General features: G+C 36.8%; 2 protein-coding genes across 2 annotated transcripts; both read right to left on the reverse strand.

The window, feature by feature from the left end:
• Window positions 1-6,812: 6,812 nt before the first annotated feature.
• LOC112723290 (pentatricopeptide repeat-containing protein At3g61360-like) lies at window positions 6,813-10,900 on the reverse strand. The gene is given in 6 exon segments (XM_072208442.1): window positions 6,813-6,932; window positions 7,216-7,270; window positions 7,358-7,481; window positions 8,142-9,706; window positions 10,014-10,230; window positions 10,276-10,900. Coding segments are annotated over 6 exon segments (2,706 nt in total).
• LOC112741921 (putative DEAD-box ATP-dependent RNA helicase 33) lies at window positions 9,966-13,701 on the reverse strand. The gene is made up of 3 exons (XM_025791106.3): window positions 12,978-13,701; window positions 11,871-12,402; window positions 9,966-11,335 (listed from the first exon to the last, which is right to left on the reverse strand). The coding sequence occupies exons 2-3, from the start codon at window positions 12,125-12,127 to the stop codon at window positions 11,053-11,055; spliced, it is 540 nt and encodes a 179-aa protein (XP_025646891.1). The 5' UTR covers window positions 12,128-12,402; window positions 12,978-13,701; the 3' UTR covers window positions 9,966-11,052.
• Window positions 13,702-18,907: the final 5,206 nt, after the last annotated feature.

An 18,907-nucleotide genomic window follows, 5' to 3' on the forward strand; every position in this document is an offset into this window, starting at 1 on the left:
TGGTAGACTCTTTTAAGATGTCTTTTGCGAGAGGATTTAGTAAGCCCCCCTCCCGCAAACCCTCCTGAGATCATATGAATATGCCTCTCTGGAGTCTGCGGCGGTGGGTCTCTTCTATCCACATCCTCTCGCTTTCTCTTTCCATGGCTGTCCGACCTCTCTATGAGATATCTATCAAGCTGACCTTCTCTAGCCAGCTTTTCTATCACATTCTTGAGGTCGTAGCAGTCATTTGTGGAGTGACCATATATTTTATGGTACTCGCAGTAATCGCTGCGGCTCCCCCCTTTTTTATTTTTAATGGGTCTGGGGGGTGGCAGTCTTTCAGTGTTGCAAATCTCTCTGTATACATCCACTATAGAAACTTTCAGGGGAGTATAAGAGTGATATTTTCTCGGCCTCTCGAGACCGAGTTCTTCCTTTTTTCTGGCTTCCCTTTCCTTCTCTTTAGTTGAGGGAGGGGGTCCAGGTCGCCAAGTCAGGTCCCTTAATTTGGCATTCTCTTCCATATTGATGTACTTTTCAGCTCTTTCTTGTACATCACTTAGAGAAACGGGGTGTCTTTTAGATATGGACTGTGAGAAGGGACCTTCTCTGAGCCCATTGACCAGCCCCATTATGACTGCCTCTGTGGGCAGGCCTTGGATCTCCAAACATGCTTTGTTGAAACTTTCCATATAGGCTCGTAAAGATTCTCCGACCTCCTGTTTTATTCCCAGGAGGCTCGGTGCATGTTTTACCTTGTCTTTCTGAATTGAGAACCTCATCAAAAACTTCCTTGAGAGGTCTTCAAAGCTGGTGATTGATCTCGGGGGAAGGCTATCGAACCACTTCATCGCTGCTTTCGACAAAGTGGTCGGGAAGGCCTTGCATCGCGTAGCGTCGGAAGCATCAACCAGGTACATCCGATTTTTGAAATTGCTCAGATGATGCTTTGGATCCGTAGTTCCATCGTAGAGGTCCATATCAGGGCTTTTGAAGTTCCTCGGAACTTTAGCCCTCATTATGTCCTCGCTAAAGGGATCCTCTCCCCCTAATGGTGGCTCTTCCTGTTCGTCACGGGAGTTGCGATTTTTGAGGGAAGATTCCAGCTTTAAGAGTTTTCTTTCTAACTCTTTTCGCCGTTCCATCTCCTCTTTTAGATACTTCTCCATTTCCTTTTGTCGCTCCCGCTCTTGTTCTAACTGTTCCAGACGGCTGTGGACTAACCCCATTAGTTCAGTTACGTGGGATGGTCCGCCTTTTTCTGATTCGCGCTCGTCTGAGGAGTTTGCCTTCGGGTTTTTTACCCCGGAGGTGCTCTCTCTCCGCTGATTGTCAACCTCCTGGTGGAGGGCTAAGTGCACATTGTTATTACCTGTGTCCAGATTCTCTTGTTCGGAGTCTGTTTCCACATGGCCTTCTTCATGGGATCTGTCCGCCATCAAGGGATGATCTCTCGGGTCCCCGGCAACGGCGCCAATGTTACGGTGGGTAACCGGAGATTAATAGAATAGATGGCGTGGGATGGCCCAATCGTCCGAAAGATGGTGAGCTCCGAGTTGGTTTGCACGCTGGAGCCTCCTTCCGACTTATGCACGTGAGTGAATGGGGGGTGGTACCTGCAAAGACACTCCGACGCCTAAGTTAGCAAGAGTGTGAGCAGGTCTAGAGAGTATTGGGCTTAGAGATACCTGAGGGGTGTCAGTGTATTTATAGTGGTGAGCCAATAACCACCGTTGGAGTAGTGCCGTATCTTTAGGGTGTTAACCGTCCCATTATCTTGGGGAGGTTAAGATATGGCTTTATGAAGCAGTTAGAGAGATTTTAGGGGCGGTTACTCATTTGAATGAGTGTCTATCTGCCAGTTAATCTCAAGTCCGACTTCTTTAGAGCAAGTCGTGGCTGATACCGACTTCTTACTTGAAGGTCGGTACTTAGCTAGGCTTAATCCTTTAGATTAGGCCTTTTATTTGGACCTGGGCCTTTGACATTGGGCCAGGGTATGAACAAATCCTATGGCATGTAACTGTACTCTCTCAATCGATAAAACCTTCAACTTATATATTCACAAAATATCGGCAAATGTACCAAGTCAAATCAAGTAATAACTTATAACGAGAGATTTGAATTTCTAAAGTTTGAATTTTACTTTAAAGAGTATAGTGTGATTTTTCATCATTGATTTTATAGGTGGGACTAAAAATAAATATGAAAGAGAAATTATTTAAGAGTAGAAGGTCATACTTTACTATCTAAAGTGAAATTCAAACTTTAGAGGATTCAAATCCCACAATGAGAAGAGTGTTGATTCCAGGAGAATTAACGGATTAAGCAATCAAAATCAACCGATTAATCTAGTCAGACTAGCAAATTACGATTTTAAAAGGCTTTAAGCATAAACAACAATTAAACAAAGCAAAACAAAAGTAAACAATGAGTGTGAAAAAATATATGATTAAGAAAATTAAGGTTTCAGAGATGTAACACTTTTCATTTTTTACTCTAATCATACAACAATTTTTTTATGGCAAATCATTAGTAATTAAATCTCAATTTCTTGGTAATTCAATTTCTCTTTAACATAATCAAACGTTAATCCCCAATTCATTTAATTAAAAAGAGGTAAGCACGTCCAGGGACGGACTTAGAGGGGGGCGAGTAGTGGCCTCGGTCCCCCAAAATTTTAACAAACTATACTTATATACGAGATATATGTTTAAAAAATAAAAAATATTATATAATTTAGTAGTTTTATATGTATTATTTTTCACTATGTGATGAATTTATGTCTTAATTATTTAATTAACTAATATTTTATACTTAACTAATTGAATATCATACCATCAAGTTTTTGTACCTTTCAAATTAGTTTTTATATAATAATCTCTATTTTTTATTTAAAAAAATAATTTTTTTAAATTAACATATTTAATATTTATATTATTATATTAATAATGACTTATATAGTTATATTTTGGTAATCACATTATGTACTTTAGATATTTTTTCTAGTAAAAAATACTCATTTTTCTTTTAAATTTATGTTGTTAAAAGAAAAAATTTTATAAAAATATCTTATATCTTGTATTTTATAAAAGTACTATGTCTTTTAAATAATTAATAATTTATAATCTATTTTCAAATCTTTTAAAATTTTTGAAAGAATTTATTTTAATTAATGTGATAATTTTTAACTAAAAACATTATAACTTATTGGTATTTTATAATGTACTATTGATATTGTTATATTTTTTTATACAATATTAAAAATAAAATTATAAAAAAAATTTATAATTATATATATATATATATATATATATATATATATATATATATTGAGAAATCTTTTAAAAAACTAGATCTAATAACTATATGTTAATTATTCTTATGAAATGAAAAAAAAATATCTAAAATTCGAGCCCTCCATATTAAAATTTTTGGATCCGTCTCTGAGCACGTCTCTAATTTATAAAACCACACAATTCATAAGAATTCAGCCTAATTAATTTTATGTCATTTATCAATCCAATTTCAAAACTTAAGAATTATGAAAATCGGTTTTCAAGCTTAATTCAATTAATCACTTTCCTAAGAGATTAAGAAAATTCAAGTCAGAAAAGAATTGTTTTCCAATATATTCAAACCCTTTGAGGTGAAGAACGAAAACTATTTCTTAAAGAGGAATCAATTGTATCAATTAGAAGTAGAAAATTATTACATTAATCCATAAAATTAACAGAGCTCCTAACTTTAATCGAGGAGAATTAAAAACTTATGTTCGTCCTTGCAATCCTTAAGAAAATAAAATTCAAAAGCACCGAAGCAGAGAAGATGTTAGAGCCTTATTCCCTTATATACTAACCCTAAAGACAGAAAATTCAAATTCAAACTTCTAAATCAAATTCAGAAATCAAATAGAATCAAATATTTTTTCTAATTATTTGCCACCTCTTAATTGCTTGTGATCTTTAATAACTATCATCATTAATGAACTTGTGATTGATCCTTCAAAGGACTGAGAAGTTGAAGAATAGGTCTTGGTTTGAGATTCCGGAGGAGGCAGGCCTACGTAATACGTGGCTTGTTCCAAGTTATACGTGATATAAAGAATTAATCCTCGAATGTCTTCTGTGGGCTCACGTACAATGTTTTTCTTCAATGTGGCCTTATGAGGTGCCCTGGCGTTGTATGTGGTGAATTTCACGTATTACGCGAAAATCAACGCACATGAGGCATGCCTCACGCGTAAGCGTGATGTCTCAAAAATCCTTTGTTGCGCGTACGCATGCTGTAAACGTACGCGTGACAGCTGCGTTGTACGTGAAATCTCCTGCGTACTACGTGAAAGGTGATAGTCACGCATACGCGTGACATGTGAAATGCCTCCTAAGTAGTACGTGGTGGTTTTCACGTTGCACACCCTTCATATTCTCCTTCCAATAATTTTTTTGTCTTTCACAGAAAGTATTCTGCATGTTATTGTTTGTCATAAAGAACTTTTTGTTTATTGCTCTCTAGCTTTCTTTTTGTTTTGTTTCTTTCTGTTTTTCTTCTAAAATTTCTTGTAATCAATGAAATTCAACTAATCAAAGTAATATCCATTCCAACTTTAAATTCATTGATTATTTAAAAAAAATTAATAAATCAATTAAAATAAAGAAGGAAAAACACCACAGATGCACACGCATCAAGGGTTCAAACTTCATGTACAAATTTTTTTTATTTGTTTATTTTTACTGATGATGTTAAGTTTGCGTGGGAGGTGAGAGTGACTATGAATGTGAATTAAATAAATAAAGGAGCGACTAACAAGTCTTGTGAAAAAAAAGTAGTTACATTGTAGTTTTGTAGGAAAAATTTTGCACGGTATAGGAGCACATATTTTTTGGAGTAATTCTTAATTTTATTATATAGCAGTTTTACAGAATAGTTTTACATGTCAAATTTATTCATAAAAGTTTTTTACTCTACTTTTTCTCTGGAACTAAATATACCCTAGATGAAAATAAGTGTTTACAAATGTTTTTAGAATACTCATTAAATATATTTTTGAAACATATAAGAATTTCTTGTACATAAGCCTAGAAACTTGTATAGGAAGTAATCTCAAAATTCATGTTACCTCACTTTTAATGATCTCTCTCAATTGAGTGGCTTGTTTGTTTTAATTCTCGATATAATATCTACAAAATCTTGTTCTAAGTTTCTATGAAAATGAACTAAATAACTATAACATAAGAGACCCACAACCATAAACTATTTATGAAGGTATACAAATTAATAATGTTACCTATTTACAGCTTATTACCCAGCAAGGCTGCAGAATGTGCAAGTTTCTGTATCTTTTCGTAATTGCGTTGCGCAATCGCCTCTTTGTCGGATAGAAGAACGGCTGATGCTCCCCGCGAAATATATTTCTTAATAGAGTCTGCAAGCAATTAGAGATTAAGACGTTCATTTTCAATTTTTATGAGAATGATCAACAACAACAAACTTCAAGAACTACCTATTTTGATTCCCTGAGAAGCAACCATAGAGACATGAGGAAAAGGCTTCTTGAGTGCGGCTGATATGTACTGAAATCCTCCAAGTGAAGAAATTGATAAATCTATACCGCATGGTAAATTGTCGATTATATGAAATTTTGGAAAATATAACACACTTGATGCTTGTGTTTAATTGTATTAATACAAGAACAAGAATGTACAATGAAAACTATCATATCAGCACAGATCTAGAAAAAAATTGGAGCTGGGATTACGAGATTAGTGCAGCGCTCCTATGAGCTGGAAAGCAGATGACAAAATGCAAAGCAAGAAAACCAAAAGTGTATACTCCTCCGTGCAACAAGTGTGCATACACACTCTATCTATATTATTTGAATGTTCTTCAATATGGTAAACTAAACAGAACATAAAAAAGCTAACCTTGACCATTTTAGCTCCTGCTTCACATGCAGACAGTATCTGCATTAAGAACAATAAATCAAGATCAAATGAATGCTCAAAAAGATGCACAAGGTATGGAAATTAAGGAAGCAAGAATTCATGTTAATCGGATCTCCAAAGGCCAAATTGAGCCTTACTTCAGTTGGAGTCATTGTGCCAGGAATGTATAAAACTTCACCATTCTGAATGTAATACATAACGTCCTGGTAATCGATCGGAGCCAAAAAAAAAAACGAAATAAAGAAAAAGAAAAAGAAAATGAAAGAAATAACAAAACACTGTGACCAAGCACTAGCAGTTGTTATGTGACATCTTAATATAGTAATAAGATCTGCAAATTCAAACCTTAACAATTGCTGGACTCATCAGAAATTTTACTCCAGCATTGACTGCAGCTTTTGCATCCTCAATCTTGAGAACATTCCCAACCTAGGAGCAGATATCTGTTTGATTCAGACAACTGTTGAGTAGAAATGTAATATCATGTAATGATTATCTTAAATGGGAGCCTTTTTTCATTTCTTCAAATTGATTTTAGAGTTAACATTGAGTTTTGATGATCTATATGTAATACAAAATTACAAATCATAAGAATCTGAAATAAAATTGTTTTACAAGCTAGTAAATACCCAACAATTTCAAATGTCTCAACTTTCAATTGTTTTCCAAAATTTGCACAAGTAGGCTAATACAGTTATTATGTTAGTAATAATCCAAAGGAAAACATTTTGGCTATGAAGAATTTCACGAAGACAACGAGACGACAACAGCATATTGACTATTTGATGCTTCAACCAGCATATTGACTCAGTGGTACAGAAAACAATCTCAAATTTCAACGAAAAGAGACAATGCAATGATGTTTTCTCCATATCATAAAACTTAATGTAGGTTCATGTGAAGATATACACTCAAACAAAGAATATTGATGCAGCAACTTAAAGGGTGCAAGCATACTCGAAATGCCGTAGTCGGGTGCTCCTTGACCAGCTGATTTAGAACCTAAAAAGACCAGAATTAGAACAAATGAATTCTAAAACACAGTTCTACAAGTAAAGTGATCAACCAGAAAAGATTAAGTAGACAACCTCAAAAGAGAAAACAAAATAATAGCGATGAGAAACACACTACAAAGACACAAGAGTTGAGGACATTATGCTCAATATGTCCTAATTCATTTTGATCAGCTTATAAATATATCCATGCAAATGTCCCTAAAGTTCTTTTCTTTTCATTCAAAATAAATCGATAAACAAAATAAAAAGAATATGTAGAGAAAACTCACAAGTGAAATGCCACCTGCTATTGCAGCATTTGCAGCTTCATAGGCCACTTCTGCACTGTATGAAAGTGAAAAAGAAAAATTAAGGTCAAGGGTAACTGTGATTGAATACATTTATTCATAGGGTTAGTCTTTCTTAGCACACTTTTGATTAAACTCCAAATTCATTATCAATATTATTGACATGTGTGTTTCATTAGATAAGGTAACCATTCTACCAACTTTGGCTTCAATGGAATCGTGAACAAGCTCGCCATCATCTTTGTAATCTTGAGTTAAAGCTTATTAAAATTAAAAGGGAAAATTATATGTTTATTGGACTAAATAAAAATTATTATTATTATTAATGATAAACAGTGATTTTTTAACTTTGTTCTATTTTTTTCTGATTGCTTATTTGACTAGAGTGATATATTGTTTATTTTCAATTTCCCTTAGTTTATTAGAATATGAAAATATTTCTCTTTAATTTTGAATTCCTTTGACTTACTAAAATCTATTTTCTAAGTTTTCTGTTCAAAAAAGAAAGAAAGACCAATGTTATCGAAAATATTTAAACATTACTAACTGCATAATTTAACTTTTAAATCAATATTTCTTTTTAATATATAATTTGGATACCATCGAAATTCTAATGGCAAGATTGAAACATGAGATGAGAGCATTGCGCTAACTCAAATTCCAAAAGAAGTTAGCCTCAAACTCTGATTCTTTGTAGAATGTACTTTATATACATGATTCTAATCAAGATAAAGTTTTGGAAGAATTGTTTATTAATCTTCTTTCATGTCAGCATATTCGGATGGTACAATTGCAATACAAAAAATATACATATATAATAACACATTGGAAAACTTCACCAAAATCAGGTTACATAAGTTATATGTCAAATTTAAAAACAAAATGCTATTCTATAACGGTAGAAATACCAGTGGTATGTCCTCTTGATGGTGGTAAGATACTTTGCAATTTTTTAATCATTTGATCTAGATCCTTCAACTTTTCTTTCTGACCAGCCTTGAGTAAAAAATTTTCCATCATTGAAAATGAAGCAGTGCTCATATGTCTTCCTCTTTCTAACAATTGTTTGGAGCACTCAAAAGCTTCTTGCACCATACCCCGGGAGCATATTCCAGTGACTAGAAGATCCAAAGCATGAGAATGAGGACAATACCCTCTCTCAACCATGTATTTCCATAAACTCAAACCCAAATCAACATGAGAATTTTGGCAGAAATATTTCATTAGTGTCACAACTGTTCTTGTTTTCAAAACAAAATTCGTTTTAGTCATTGTATGGTAAAGTTCACTCACACCTTCAATCCCCTTTGTCTTCTTCAACCCTAAGAACAATGTGTGGTAAGTTACCCCATCAAGCTCAACCATCTCATCCATCAAGGAAAGCGCAGATTCAATATCTTTGACTCAAACCAATGTACTAATCAGAGCATTATAGGCACCAGTATCCACAACCAAGTTCCTAGACGGAATCTCGTTGAACAATTGCCATGCCTTTCCTTTGTTTCGAACCAATCCTGTTCCATGAATTAATGTGGTTATACTCTCGATTGTAGGGACGAAACCCCTCTGCTCCATCTCATCCAAAACCCTCAAAGCATCACCTAAACAAGCTTTCTTGCAGTAAGCATCAATCCTAATATTATAAGTCACACCATCAGGATTAAAACCCCTCTTAACCATTTCATGATAGAAGAGCTCAACAGAGGTAACATCACCTGATTCCTTGAACCCCAACAGCAAAATGTTCATGGTCTTAGTATTCGCAGAAAACCTTGGCACCATCTTCACAAACACAGATCTAGCCTCCTTCATCTGCCTCTGAGTGCAAAACGCTTTCAGAAGCACATTAAACTCATCAGTTCCAAACACCTTCCCTACAAACACATCATGCTCCATCCTCCTAAAAGCTTCAAGGGTGTCGTCAACGGATTGAAATTTGGCAATTTTGGTCAACATAATGCTCATGGACTTGAGTGTGAGGAGTGAAGGATGAGTTCTCCCAATTTCTTTCAACAAGCTCCAAGCTTTCTCAAAATACCTCATCCTAGTAAGAATATGGAGGGTCTTCTCCAAGGAATCAGGACTGAGGCGAGAGTAGGAGTGGTGGAGGGTGAAGTTAAAGAACTCAAGAGCCTTGAGACCATTGCAATGTGAAGCAAAGAGGTGACCAAGGACATTTTCGATAAGCCGGGTGGTGATGGTGGAAAGAGGGAGGTGATGTAGCAGTGTGGGGCGGAGGGGTTGGTCAGGGAAAGGGTGGTCATTGATGATTCTGCTAATGGTTTCCACATCAATTTGCTTTGACTCCAAAGATGGTTTGGGTTGAGTGCACAATTTGAAAGTGGAACATGGGTATGAGCTTGTCAACTTCAATTGCTTGTAAACATGATTGAGATTGAGGTTGAGTGCAAAATTTGAGGGTGGAACATAGTTACCAAGTTGTTTTATGGGGAATTCGAGGGGCAAATTTCTTCTGGTTCACCCTAAGTATTGTGAGCATGTTGTTGTGGCGAATTTGTAGCAAGTTTTTGCGGATTTTTATTATTGATGATAAATTTTAATGTTGAAATTTCATGTTTATTCCGGTTTGCTACAAATTCTATGACCTCATTCATACTAATACTTTAGGTCAGTTACCACAGAATTAAAGAACAGATCACCAAGGAAGAACTACATGGCAATCATGAAAATTAAAACTTCTATGGATTTCAACTAAAGACATAAATGATGAATAGCTATAACGAGTAATGTTTCTTTCAAGACTCAAATGTAATATATACAAAATAATATGGTATTTGACAGGTCCTTGTGCAAATTCAACTTGCCACATATTCAGACAAGACATTGTTGTTTTCATGGAATCAATAAATTCTGAGGAATTAAGCTGACTAGAAAGGCCTACCAAAATGGCAATACATTTTCTGCATCTGTCACCTTCCTCAAGAAACATTTTGCCGATAGCAGCACTCCATTCATCCTCTACAATGCCTTGACTGACTGAGTGTTCAAACCATTAACAATTTCTAGATTCAGATTGCTCACTCTTCCTGGGAAACCCGTAACTTCCATCCTGTTGCAAATCCATATCATAAACTTCAGAATTAGCATCTCTGACTCTTGGCGAATCATAGCTTGAATTTCTGCTACTGTATGTTCCACCTCTTCTGTTGGCACTACCTCTTCTGTTGGCGCTAGGATTACCCCGACCCTGCCTCATACCAGAACCAACTCGACCAGAGTAAGACCCATTAGGCCCATTAACATCCCTGGACGCCAACCTCCTTCCATTCCCATTCTTCCTCATTCTGCCATCAACAGTCCCTCCATTCCTCTCAGAACTGAAAGGAGAAGAGGGATACTCTCCATCATCAGACCCACTAACATCCCTTGATGGAAACCTCCTTCCATTCCCATTCTTCCTCATTCTGCCGTCAACTCCATTCCTCTCAGAATTGAAAGGAGAAAAGGAATACTCTCCATCATCAGATCCATAATCATCATCCTTTGAAAAAGGCCTCCTTCCATTCGTATTCCTTCTCATTCTACCATCATAATTCCCACCACTTCTTCCATAACTCAAAGGAGAAGAAGAAGAACACACTTCGTTATCAAACCCATCACGACCACCCTCTGACATAAGCCTTTTTCCATTCTTATTCTTCCTCATTTGGCTGCCAGAATTCACTCCCTTCCTCCCATAATCCAAAGGAGAAGAAGAAAACCCTTCATTGTCAACATGCTCAGACAAAAGCCTCTGTCCATTCCTCCCATTATTCTTCAATCCACCATCAACACTCACCCCATTATTCTCTGAAGAGCTCAACAAAGCTGAAGAACACTCCTGATCATCAGACTCATCAGCCAGACGGCCAGACCCTCAGATAAAAACCTTGCAGCAGAAGAAGAATCCTCTCCATCTCTATGATCACTAACCCCGCTACCCTTCCCCAGCAACTCATCAGCATCAATCCTCCTATAAGGCCTGATACTATGAACAACCCCTTTGGGGAAGAACCTTGCAGATGGCAACTCATCAGGAGTTTGAAACAACTGAGGCCCGTCCTTCTCGCTCCAGAGGTCAAACCCACCAGGTCTTTGGAACCTGTACTCAAACAAATGATAAGACTGTCCAATGAACAGTGCATTCTGTACATTCCGACATCAATAAATGAAGCAGATCCTATAACAAGTGAGTAGTACAACTTGCATATTTAACTTCATACTATCGCCACTAACTCTAGCTGACTAACTTAACACTATCAAAGGTACTGATAACATTTTTTATAAATTAATCTCAACTGATGCAGTTAACTCTAACAGCCTAACTAGCTCTATCACAGGTGCGAAGAACAATTTTTATAACTAGAACTGATGAATCTAGGTCTAGCCAATTAAATAACTTAATCCCTGGGAAACAAAATTTTATTAATTTAGCAACCGAAAGATTTTCACTTTAATGAAATGTTATTCACCTGCCTTCAGGAACCTGTGATCAATAGGGATCCCAAATGATGAAATTGTTCAACTACTTGTGTTTTTTCTGAAATCAGTTTGCATAACTAACTTGAATTATGTCACAATCATCACATTGACTTAGCATAACAAGCGATGCACAATTTGCATAACTAACTTCTAACCTGTCGGCGAGGACCTTGACCTGCTCGTCGGCCCGCACAGAGAACAAGGCGGGGGCCTGCTGGACGGGCTCCCAGGGTCTCTCGAGGTCGGAGACGGCAGCCCGGAGCTCGGCCCGCTTGCGCATCTCATAAATGTGACGCTCGCGGGAGAGGCGGGCTTTGAGGAGCTGCTTGGCCTTCTTGGCCTTCTTGGCCTGCATGCGCTTCCACTGCCACTTGGAGACCCCGCCCGGGTACGTCCTCGGTCCCCCGCCCATTCGGATTATGGCGGGAAACCGAGGGCACACGGGGGGCTGGGGAGTGGGTCACTGACACTGAGAGTGACAGTGACACTGATTTGGAGAATGAGATCTGCTGTGGGATATTGGGGATTAAAAGATTCATTCTCTTTTTCGTTTTGATGGGGATGAAGGGGGAACCTGAATTGCGGTGGAAACGAGGACGGAGACAGGGGAAACCACCAGTTTTTGGTTCCCCGGCTCCAAATATCTGCTTGCCACGCCTTCCTAGTTCAGCATCCGAAATATTCCGCCTGTGATAGTTCTTGAAAAATGTTATAACAAATAAAATTTTATATTTAATAAATAGTTTATTTATTAAATATAAATATTTATAATCTTCAACTCCATTTTGACATCTTGGACCAAAAGAATCAAGAATCACACGGAGTCAAGGACAATCTCAATCTCAAGAATCACAACAATCACTTAGCAAATTAACAAGAACAAGACCAGGATAGAAAATCCAACTACCAAATAACAAGAAAAAAGAACAATCTCAATCTCAAATTCTCAATCCAGCAAATTAAAACACAGCAACCCAACAATCTAGCAAAATAACAACTTGACAATTTAGCAAATTAACAAGACATGAATAGAAAATCCAGCAACCCAATAACAAAAACAGAAAAAAACACAGTAACAACCTTAATAGAAAATCACAGAAAAAACAAACAAAAAAATTGAAGAAGAAAAATAACAAGAACATGAATCAACATAATAGAATCAATAGAATCACAGTAATAACAAGTTAGCAACAATAATTGAAGGAGAAAAATCAAGTAATAACAGCATAAAAATCCTAAAACAATTAAAACAAAAACAATACCTTAGCACAGAGGTGAGGGACGGAGAAGAAGAGGTGGACTTGGCAAAACTGGAGAAGAGGTGGCCCGGAGTGCCGCCGAACTGGAGAAGAGAAGGGCTGGAGCGCGGAACTAGAGCCGAGGAGGGTGGAGTACGGCGAAACTAGAGCCGAGGAGGGTGGAGCACGGCCGAACTGGAGCAGAGGGTGGAGCGCGGGGGAATTGGAGCAGAGGATGGCTGGACGGAGGAACCACCCGAGACGACCTGCGACGGAGGAACAGCGGCTGTGCAGCGGACGCTGAGCTCGAGGAAGAAGCTGCGATCGGTGGGAGCGAACACAAGTAGGAAACTTGGAGCACGCGGACAGGACGAAGAGGGAAGCGGTTGAGCGCGACGGACGGCGGCAGTGACCCACTCCTCGCGGCGGTGGTGGAGGCTAGATGGCTAGGGTGTTGTTTTGTGACTCCGCGACAAGGGTCAAGGAAGAAACGAAAGCAACCAGCGCCGTTTCATATAAACCGGCCAGGTCCGGTTCGGTTTGACCGGCTGGTTTCTGGCCAGTTCAGCGGTTCCCATATGGCAGTTTCTCATGATGAACCGAATTGCCAAGTCTCCCGGTTCGCGATTGGATCGGTTCGACTAGCTAGTCTCGTCCAATTTTTAAAACTATGATGTTATGCCAATGTTGTTTATATATTCTGTACTGTGGTTCAGTTTGATTCAGTTCAATTTTAAAAATTCGAACCATAAACTAAATCAAACCACATAAAATTGAACCAAAATTTAAAAAAATTCAAAATTAAGTAGTTTATTTCGGTTTTTAATTTAGATCAATTTAAATTTGTGGTTTTCTTTTTTTTTGTCGATTTGAATTTGAATACCCTGTGCCCGCTATCACCTCTTGGAAGTGCCAAATTTCTTCTAAGTACGGTGCCTAACTTTCTTTGAATTTTTCTTTGTTTGATGAGTATAATATTATAGGAAAATTATCAGGTATGGCAATAAATAAAAGAGGAATACGGTATGCATTGTACGAATAGGTAGCCAAAGAAAAAATTGTCTTGTAGTGAACGCTGAATAGACAAAAGTAACCTGGCAAAGCACTTGAAATGTCATAATTATCCAGCTTAAAATGGCTAATAGGCCGTGGCTAAAATAGAATGGTGAAAGAGAGCTTAGGCCTTGAGACTTGTGTTGAGTAATGGCATTCACACTTTCACACTCCCACCCCTCTTCTATATGAAATTGAAAGGAATGAAGAACTGAATCCCTAGCCACCCGGTGACCCAGCCCTGCCGCTGTTGGTCACGTCCACCACCGTAGCCACCTCAACCCTACAGCCCCATCGCGTGTGGGAGTTCGGCGCCGTCGCAAGAGCGTGAGGTCATCTCCTCTGTTCGAGCGCGCTCTCACTTTGTTCACCATGCGTCTGTCACCACCATCGTGCCCCCCGCCACCGTCTCCTCTGTTCGTGCTTCCCTCACCGGCGTGAGGTAGGTCTTGTCGTTTTTTCCATTTTGCAATTTTTTTTAATTGTGTATTCTAGAAAGAGTATTGCGGTTTTCATTTACAGGATTACTGGTTCTGAAATTTCTGATTTCATATTCTAGTAACTATTGGTGTCTTCGTTACAATGTTCATGACCTTTGTGATCTTATATTCTATGTTATATTCTGTGACTAGGAATCATTTGGTTTGGTTAATTGCTTAATTTTGTTCATGATTTTTGTTTGCCGGATTTTGAATGTTGTTTGTTGTGACTTGGAGTCATTTTATTTGCTTAATCTCACTGCAAGGTCACTATGTGTTCGCCGTTCATCTCTCATCATCTCTCCGGTAGGCTGATGCTTCTTCATTTTCATCTTGTTTTGTAATTAATTTTTAAGATTCTCCGGTTATAATAGTCTTAGGTCCCTATAACTTGATATTGAACATTTTCCTCTGTTAGATACTTAGGTAGTTGATAATTATGACAAGCTAGAATTATCAACATTCCAATTTGAGGTAAAGGCTGTAGATTTTGTTTGTATGCCAAATTTGGTGACCTTGCCCAGTGGCTTCAAGGATCTATGAAGCTGTTACAGTATCTGTTCGTTGGAAGATGCATCAATTGTGTGGTGGTTGTTGAGTGGCTACCAAATATGGATTCAATTTTATTTTTGTTGCTGATGTGTATGTTGATTCAAAAATCAAATTTATGGGAATTGTTGCTGATTATGAAAATTTTTGTTGATTTTCTGATGCATTGATGTACTGAACAAGGCACTTTTATTGTTGCAAATGAAGCAACAGTAACTGTTACTTTTAGTTTTTTGTTGAGTTAAATAAAATAAATTTAATTTTCTGTTAGTCTAGCTTGATGGTGTTTATATATATTTTTTCTGTGTTTGATCAGTTAGTAAATTTAATAGTATTTGTTATGTGTGTATGTAATTATAGGTTGTTTTGTTAAGTTATTTTTTTTGTTATTTAAATATTTAATTATGATTTTGTATTATTGATGCTAAAATGCTAGTATTATCGTTCTAAATGTTGAATATCTTAATTTGAATTGAAATATTAATTTTATATTTCATAAGGATCATAGATTGTAATATAATTTGCACTTTCTTGATGAGGACAGCATCAATTATAAGAAATTGTTTGATCACTTGAATTATGGTCCCCCTAAATAATCAGTGTACGTCCGCCCATGCAGGAAACGTCACTGGACATTGGCATGGACGAGGCGGCCTCTGGAACAGGATATTTAGATGATGGTGGTGACCTAGGCAATGATGTACGTGACATCGGTTTAGTACGGCTGGAGGAGGTGATGGAGATGTATTTTAACTCTCCCGACGAGGCTTAACGACGTCCCTGACACCAACGATGCACTCCACGAACGTATATTCGACCTTGACCAGCTCCGACATCATCGTGACAACGGTGCCAATTCTAGTAACCCATGATGGACGGTCTAGGCACCAGACCTGCAACCAAAGACCACCCCTCGTGACGTTTCCAAGTGCCGATCCAATAAACTTATCATTGAAATTGGCTTTGTGCTTCTTGTGTTTTCTTGACTATAATTTCTAAGAGGTGAAGATTGAACTTTCCCTGATTTTGCTTGTCATGATCCGTTATATTCCGATTTTACCTAATTTAATATAACATTGCAGAATCTAATCTTTTGTTTATAAATATTAGTATAGAATTTGTCTAATATAAATCTTTTCAAATAACAAGACACGAACAAATGTTGTGGATCTATTGCATATACAGAATTCGCAACATAATTCGCGAGTGACACAATACCGCAAAAATTGCATATAATTTTTTCAACAAGTTTTGCAAGTAATGAATGCCCAATGAAAAGTGAAACAAAATCTTTTACGAATCTGGCAAGTAGTTCCACTGTAGCAAAAACTACTTGTAGATACCAACATATTTTGGCTTTATGTTTAACATTTGCAATTATATTTAGTTATATATGATTCTTAACTACAATCTGAAATAAAAACTCCAACAACATTCACAACTAAGAGGTTAAAGCAAAAACTGGTTAAATATATTCATTGAAACTATTCTTATATAAATAACTACTCAATGTCATGTACATTAACCAACTAAGATAAAATGAAAAGTGAAAAGGACTAATTCACAGTTTACATAGCCAATCAAGTATTCTTCATAAACTATCTTATCAAACCTCTAAATATTACTAATCATGACTCTTCAAGGCACATTTTATTAATCATTTTCATTTTCATAACTTTGATATTAATAATTAAGATGTATATCCAAGGCTATAAACTCAGCAAGCGCTGCCTCCTATGTTCCATCATTTGGATGCTTACAATCGTACCCTGCAAATATAAAGACAACATACGATTGTTCAGCCAAACTCAATGGAGATATTTCAAGCTTTACATTTCTAGATTTGCTTTTTCATCAGTAATTAATAGCTTACTCATTTCAACAAAAAATGCGTAGTAAGAATACCTCAGAATTAAAAAAAATTATTGAATTCAACCAAACCACATATTTTTAAGGCCACAACAATGTCAATTAATCTAAGAAAATGTAAATTATGCGAAAATAAAGGAAATTCAATGGATAATAGAATAACGTATAGAATATAAATAAAAAGAATTGAAAAACGAATATAATCTCCTGCCCCAAAAAAAATCATGCTCAAGAAACAACTATAAGCTATAGTGAAAAGACATAATAACATCAAAATTCAAAACTTGCATCAAAGGTAAATAAATTAACTCTTGGGCATAATGAGAGCATAAGCACATGATCACAATAACCTTAATCTTACTATATGTTCCATCTTGTCCATGAAACCATTGCCCAGAGAAGACAAAATCCTGCTTTGCATGCTTCCTAAGCAATCATGAATGTAGATTAAAATAATTTGATTATAATTTGCTTTCTGTTCATTGATTGAAAAATATTAGTAAGGCAAAAAACTCACCTTCAGCTCCACAATGATTGTTCTTTATCCAATATTCTAACAAACCCACTAAATCAATGTAAAAGATACATAAATCACTAAATTAGTGTTTAAAAAAATACAAATCCTCAATCTAAAATCACATTATTATCAGAAAACTGCTTTCTACGCAAAACAAATCAAATCTTAATCTCCCAAAATTGTTAAATTAACAGATGCACCTTGAAGGAGGTAGAGATGGGAGGAGGAGTATGACGATGGAGAGACATGGATGCACGACGAGCCCATGACGGAGTGAGGCACGACTAGCCCTCGACGGAGAGAAGCAAAGGGAGCCGACAGGAAAGGGTGGGCAGAGGGAGACTCGTAGGCAGTGGGGGTGTGCTGGTGAGAAAGGAGCAGTATGGAGGCTGAGGGAGGGCGGAGACATGGGCGCAGAGAGCTACATTGAGACGATTTCCGTTAAGAGAGAGAGAGAGAGAGAGAGAGAGAGAGAGAGAGAGATTCTTAGTGAACGAACAAAATATTTGTAAAAAAATACCCAAAAGCAGCTCAGCTCGGCTCAACATTTGGCATTTAAGCTAGATTCACTTAAAGAGAATGGCTAGTTTGGCACCAAGTTGGACACACACGACATGTTCAATGTTCATACACTGCAGAAGGAATGAACCGGTTGCATGCCTTTCATGCACTTCTTAGCTTCATGTCCACAATAAAGCTCTTTCTTCAATCTAAACCCTTTATATATTTTAAATTAAATCTGATTGGTTTTAAAAGAATGGAATATGATATTTCACTAAAGCAAATGACATACCAGAACCGCTTCCAATATTATAACAAATGTGTGATATAAAGTCAGAGTGTGTTGTGAGAATTAAATATTGAATTCTCTGTAGACTCCCAACTTTCTAATACTCATTAGTTACTATAAATTGTATAGAAAAGTGTTTCATTATGATTATACTATATTATAATTACGATTAAATACAATAGACATTTTTTAATTTGGTTCGTGCTATTTTTCATGATAATTTGAGATTTTTTAACTTTAAATTGAGAGTGCTATTTTATTGCTGACATAATACGTATTTTATTATTCGCTGTAAAAATATTATTCAATAGTAATACTCTACATTAATTTTAGTGCGGATTAATACTCAAATTCGTCCCCGAAAGATTACGCGATCTTCATTTTCGTCTCCGAATGATTTTTTTAATCAAATTAGTCCCTGAAAGTTAAAAAATAAGTCAAATTAGTCCTTCTGTCAGATGGGCGATGATGTGGTACGTTAAGTGCCACGTGACATGATGACGTGGCACGCCACGTGGCAGATCAACGCTACGGTCAACACCACGTGGCAGGTCAGCGATACGTGGCACGCCACGTGGCAGGTCAGTGACACGTGGCATACCCGTGACATGCCACGTGTCACTTGACATGTACAAAAGATTTTTATAGTCAAAATAGTCCTTGAAAGTCCAAATGTAAGTCATTTTCATTCCTCAAA

This window comes from Arachis hypogaea, chromosome 2, assembly GCF_003086295.3.
Source record: "Arachis hypogaea cultivar Tifrunner chromosome 2, arahy.Tifrunner.gnm2.J5K5, whole genome shotgun sequence".
Lineage (NCBI taxonomy): Eukaryota > Viridiplantae > Streptophyta > Magnoliopsida > Fabales > Fabaceae > Arachis > Arachis hypogaea.

Excerpts from the sequence above, each read along its gene's own strand:
- LOC112741921 (XM_025791106.3), bottom strand. The coding sequence starts at position 12,127 with ATGGGCGGGGGACCGAGGACGTACCCGGGCGGGGTCTCCAAGTGGCAG. Across the intron at positions 11,336-11,870 it reads GTCAAGGTCCTCGCCGACAG|GTTCCAAAGACCTGGTGGGT; the intron begins GTTAGAAGTTAG and ends GTTTGAGTACAG.